This window comes from Etheostoma spectabile, chromosome 18, assembly GCF_008692095.1.
Source record: "Etheostoma spectabile isolate EspeVRDwgs_2016 chromosome 18, UIUC_Espe_1.0, whole genome shotgun sequence".
NCBI classification, from domain to species: Eukaryota; Metazoa; Chordata; class Actinopteri; order Perciformes; family Percidae; genus Etheostoma; species Etheostoma spectabile.
Window position 1 is genome coordinate 22,210,876 of NC_045750.1, and position 5,298 is coordinate 22,216,173.

Sequence of the window (5,298 nt, forward strand, 5' to 3'; positions counted from 1 at the left end):
GATGAGAATGAGACCCCCCCCCCCCAGTGAGTAGGGAATAGTTGTTGTTGAGTGGACTATCCATGTACCATTTACATGTACTCTTAGATTCTTTCTCAGCAATAAGCCATGTTGAATAGATGAAACTCATTATGGGACCAAATTGAGGGTTAGGGTTAGGGGTTTGGGTTAGGTGACTCTTGGTCTTCCTTTCCCGGGGCGGTCCTCATGTGAGCCGTTTTTGTTGTAACCCTTGATGGTTTTTGTGACTGCACTTGGGGACACATTCAAAGTTTTCGCAATTTTCCGGACCGACTGACCTTCATTTCTTAAAGTAATGATGGCTACTTGTTTCTCTTTACTTAGCTGATTGGATCTTGCCATAATATGAATTCTAACAGTCGTCCAATAGGGCCGTTGGCTGTGTAATAACCTGACATCTGCACAACACAACTAATGGTCCCAACTCCATTAAGAAGGCAAGAAATTCCACTAATTAACCCTGACAAGGCACACCTGTGAAGTGAAAACCATTTCAGGTGACTACCTCATGAAGCTCACTGAGAGAACAACAAGGGTTTGCAGCACTATCAAAAAAGCAAAGGGTGGCTACTTTGAAGAAAGTAGGATATAAGACATGTTTTCAGTTATTTCACACTTTTTTGTTTTTTGTACATAATTCCACATGTGTTCATTCATAGTTTTGATGCCTTCAGTGATAATCTTCAATGTAAATAGTCATGAAGCCGTGTTCAAACTGTTGGCCTGTACTGTGTGTATTTATATATATATATTGCCTAATTCATAATAGAAAGAATTGTAGTAATTGATAAGTCCCAACAGGCTGCTGCATCATTATTGACTTTATTATTAGAATACTTTGTAGAGTTGTATTTTATCTTCTTCTAAATACATTTCTCTTTATTATTGCTTTCCAGCGTGCGACTACCTGGGGGAGAGGATGGCCTCCCTGTTTGGGATAACATCAGCCAAATATCAGTATGCTATTGATGAATACTACAGGATGAAGAAAGAGGTATGCTGCACTGAGGTTCTGTACGTATGAATCCATTTAGGCTGTACCTTTTTTTTTTTTTCTTTGGTGACAGTGGTGGGAGGAACCAACATTTTTTGACTGCACTTGAAGGCAGCTTTATTTCGTGAGCCAGTGCCTCACTGTATTGGCATTATGCAGGGCTGTACTATCTTTACTTTTATCAAATCGCCTGAAAACGACAGCAGGCTGCTTCAGTATAACCACCTCTACATATGTCAGACTGCTTGCTTGTGACTCAACATTTCTCATTCTCGGCTGAGATGGACGACATAGCGCTGCATAAATTAGCCGGTGGCTAGCGGCTTAATCCCGACAATACACCACAGGAAATTTCAGCCTGCATGCACGTTTAAAAAACCCCAACAACGATTATTTGAATATTCAGATCCAGCCCTAGAATGCATGTTCATGTGATTTTGCTTGCCAGCTGATGTAATTCCTTCTGGTGTCTCCGTGTCAGAGGGAGGAGGAGAACGAGGAAAACCGGCTGTCAGAAGAAGCCGAGCGATCCTTTGACCAGCTGCAGTCTCCGGAAGATGAAGACGAACCGATCGCCATGCCGGAGCAGCAGGACGTGCCCGCCGCGCTCCCCGATGTGACCTATCAGATCGAGAATGAAAATCGGGCACCTTCGAACACCATGACAGTCCCTGCTATCGTCACGGCAACCTAACTAACCCCAGAAATGGACGTTTGCGCTTTTAATGTCCGTCTGTTCGTTGAAGAAGGAACATCGTCTTGTTTCACCAAGCACCGTTTGGTTTGTGTGCTACACGGCTTCAGGTGGGCAGGGCTGCTGTGTTGTGGTCGTCTGGCGAGGACAGTAGGGGTGGAGGTACTCCACTAAAAAGTCCCTTTGCAACAGTGTAACAATTGATAAAAGTAATACTGAACAATAGGGATGTAAGGATGCATCGTTTATCAGTTAAAAATCAATATAAATGTGTAAAGATTACTTCCAGTTGAGACTTTGACTTCAGACGTCACCACGTCTTCTTAGTTGATCTAATTGAAGAGACTTTTATTTATTTATTTATTTATTTGTTGAGCTATTTTAATGTGGGATTTGTTTTAAAAATCCTTTTTTAAAATCTGATCTTTGTTATTTAAGATAAAATACAATTTTATTTTAACTTTTGATAAGAGACACGTGTCGTTTTGCACAGTTCATGTAAAGTAAAAGGTTTCAGTCATTGGTCTGCAGCTCATTCTGTAAAACAAAAAATCGTAAGAAAATGGTATCGTGAACATCAAATCGTGAATCGCATCAAATCGCGAGTTGAGTGTATTGTTACATCCCTACTGGATAATGGAGCGACATATTCCGGTTGCATTGAGTTACATGAGTGTTGTGCAAAACATGCAACCTGAGTCAGAAAATGTTCTATCATGTGCCAATCTACCTGCCACTGTCTGGTTTCGTTTCTATAATTAGCTCGTTTAGAACGAGAGTTCTCCCTTTTGGTCAGTTGTTACATTATCCAGCAACTATTGCGTTATCAGTTGCTACGGCAGCCTCCACAATGTAAACATGTGCTGTGGAGTGAAGGTGACATGTTGCTCCCCTGTGCCTCTGATCGACCGGACACTGTGCCTAAATCACCAATACAGCCAAGTCAGTGACAGATCTGGACAAAGCATATATATATATATATATATATATATATATATATATATATATATATATATATATATATATGATTTCAAGTGTTAGAAGAAATGAAATAGCCTTTGTTTCAGTGAATACACTCAGCCTTTGGATAAAGTTTTTCTAATTATTTGATGCATGTACAACAGCTGTTTTTGTCCAGATCTGGTCAAACTGGTGCAATCTTGATACACCTGGCTGCATCAAAGAGCCGGCCACTTGCACACTCCCTCCCATATTAATTTGCTCTGTGTTTTTTGTATCAATGCTTATCAAGCTTGTATTGCACTTGATGTCTGTGTGGAAGCACTGAGCACATTTAGCCTTGGTTATTGAATCATCCGTGAACCACGAGACTTTCTGGCATTTGTTAGGAAAAACAACAATGAAAACGGGTTCAATGTTGCTCTTATTTTCTACCTTATCTACTATGGATGTGGTGTGTCAGCCTTTGATAATAACAGGGAGCATTGTTACACTAAGCACCGCATTCTCATGACAGGTTCATATGATATCGCACGAAAAATTATGCTCACCAATTCGTATGATATCCTTTCGAAATTAGGCAACCGCTGGCCGGTCATATGACGACTGATCACATGACCATTAAGTTGAGTGGTCTTTACGGTTAAATTTAGCCTAGGAAATGTTACTGTGAGCCACATACCAATAGCTACAACTGTTAAGTTTAGGCACCAAAATGATTAGCTAAGATTAGTAAAAGGTTTCCGGTAGTACTCCTGGACAATTTTCCTGAGTGAAAGTCTTGTGTTTTCTTCTTCTGGGACACAAACTCTGCTTTCCCACTTAAAAAGCTCTGTGTTTCATAACCCCACCCATCTGCCCTGACCCCCTCCCTACACGGCTCTAAGTTATCTTATACAGCGCCAGTAAATGTGTTGCACACAGCAACAAATACGTTGAATACATACGAATTCCAGTGCATTACTTTTCGTAGCTATATGTACTAATGGTTCATGAGAACAGCCTGCTCTAAGTATGTATAAAGACATGCAAACTTACATTTTTAGTAAATATTTTGATATTTATCTATTTCTTTTACTGAACTGACTAAGCATACTGTATTTTCCATTAATTTAGTAAGTAACACTGACATAAACTGTTAATAAAATCATAGTTATTGTCTCCATACTGTCTCTTGGTCAAACATTTTATTTTAAAATGCTCATATATTGATATAGCCTCTAAATACAATTATGAACCTAAATATTAGCATAACATGAACACTTTAAGTCAATGTTGGAAGTTCTGCCATCCTGTCTGCGCGTTGAAAGACTCTTTGTGGACAGTGCGACTGAGGGTTTGTCTTTGTCTCGGGCAACAAAGAGCCTGTGTTGCTCTGTACGCAGACTGCTCTGAGGTCAGGGACCCTGTCCACTCGCTACACAATGTGTCCATTTTGAGGTTATAGTGGGTTTCTGTGGACCAGAACCACCTCCACAGCAGTCACACTTGTCACCACCACTGACATGCTCGGCAGTCAAACAAAGCCATGTTCACAATCTGGATAACATACATAGGCATGGGCCGGTATAATAACCTTTAGCAAAAATATCACGGCTCCAAAGTATTGCTGTATTGCAATTACAGCTTTAAAAGTTATTATTTTAAGTGTCTGTGTAAAAAAACATTTTTTTTCCCCCCCCATTGAACACAATGTACTTTCTGTCCTTGACGACTCATGGAAAAAACAGGAGGGCTTGTATTATGTGGATGCGCTGACAGTGTTGTTGTCATTACTTAGAATTCCTCATGAGGGTAACAGAAACTACGCACTATAGCTTTAAATAAATATAATAGGTCATTACATTATAAGTTCATATTTAAGTTGTTTCAAAGTAATAGTTTGTTTTAAGGCGATGCGCTTATTCATTTCTTGAGGTGAAGATGATTGAAAGCACTCTTATGTCTGTACACTGAAAATGAAGCTACATCCAGAAGCTGATTAGCTTAGCACAAAAACAGCTAGCCACAAAATCCACCTACCAGCATCTAAAGCTTACTAATTAACATGTTATACCTTGTTTGTTTAAAAAAACAGAAGAAAAAAATGCATAAAAGGTCCATCTTCTCATCTAACTCTTGCTAAGAAAGCACACCTTTTAAAGAAATAAGACAAAACTATCTTAATTTAAAATATACTTACTTGCTTTTTCTGGAGTTTTCCAACCACATCTCAGATCAGCTGGTTGAAAGCTCTGGAATAGGTTACGCAGGTGGACTCTGATTTAGAATCAGTTAGTCAGACTGTTACCAAGATAAAATATGAACATTCATGCTCAGTTCAAAGACTTGATAATGTGGAGATTTATATATATATATATATATATACAGTATATACAATATACTGTATATATACACTAACTATAGTGTATATATACAGTATATACAATATACTGCATATATACACTAACAATAGTATATAAACTGTCCTAAAAGGGAGTTTTTTCTCGTCACTGTTGCTTGTTCTGGAGGGAATTACTAGAACTGTTGGGTCCTTGTAAATTATAGAGTGTGGTCTAGACCTACTCAATCTGTGAAGTGTCTCGAGAGAACTCTTCTTATGAATTGATACTATAAATAAAATTGAAAT

The 5,298-nt window shown here is 38.8% G+C and overlaps 1 protein-coding gene across 1 annotated transcript in view; it reads left to right on the forward strand.

Annotated features, from left to right (window-relative positions):
- LOC116706184 (protein FAM177A1-like) overlaps positions 1-2,004 on the forward strand; it is a 4,950-nt gene extending 2,946 nt beyond the window's left edge. Inside the window, 2 exon segments of the mRNA XM_032542873.1 lie at positions 918-1,015; positions 1,497-2,004. Coding sequence (XP_032398764.1) covers positions 918-1,015; positions 1,497-1,709 — 311 coding nt within the window. The 3' untranslated portion in view covers positions 1,710-2,004.
- Positions 2,005-5,298: the final 3,294 nt, after the last annotated feature.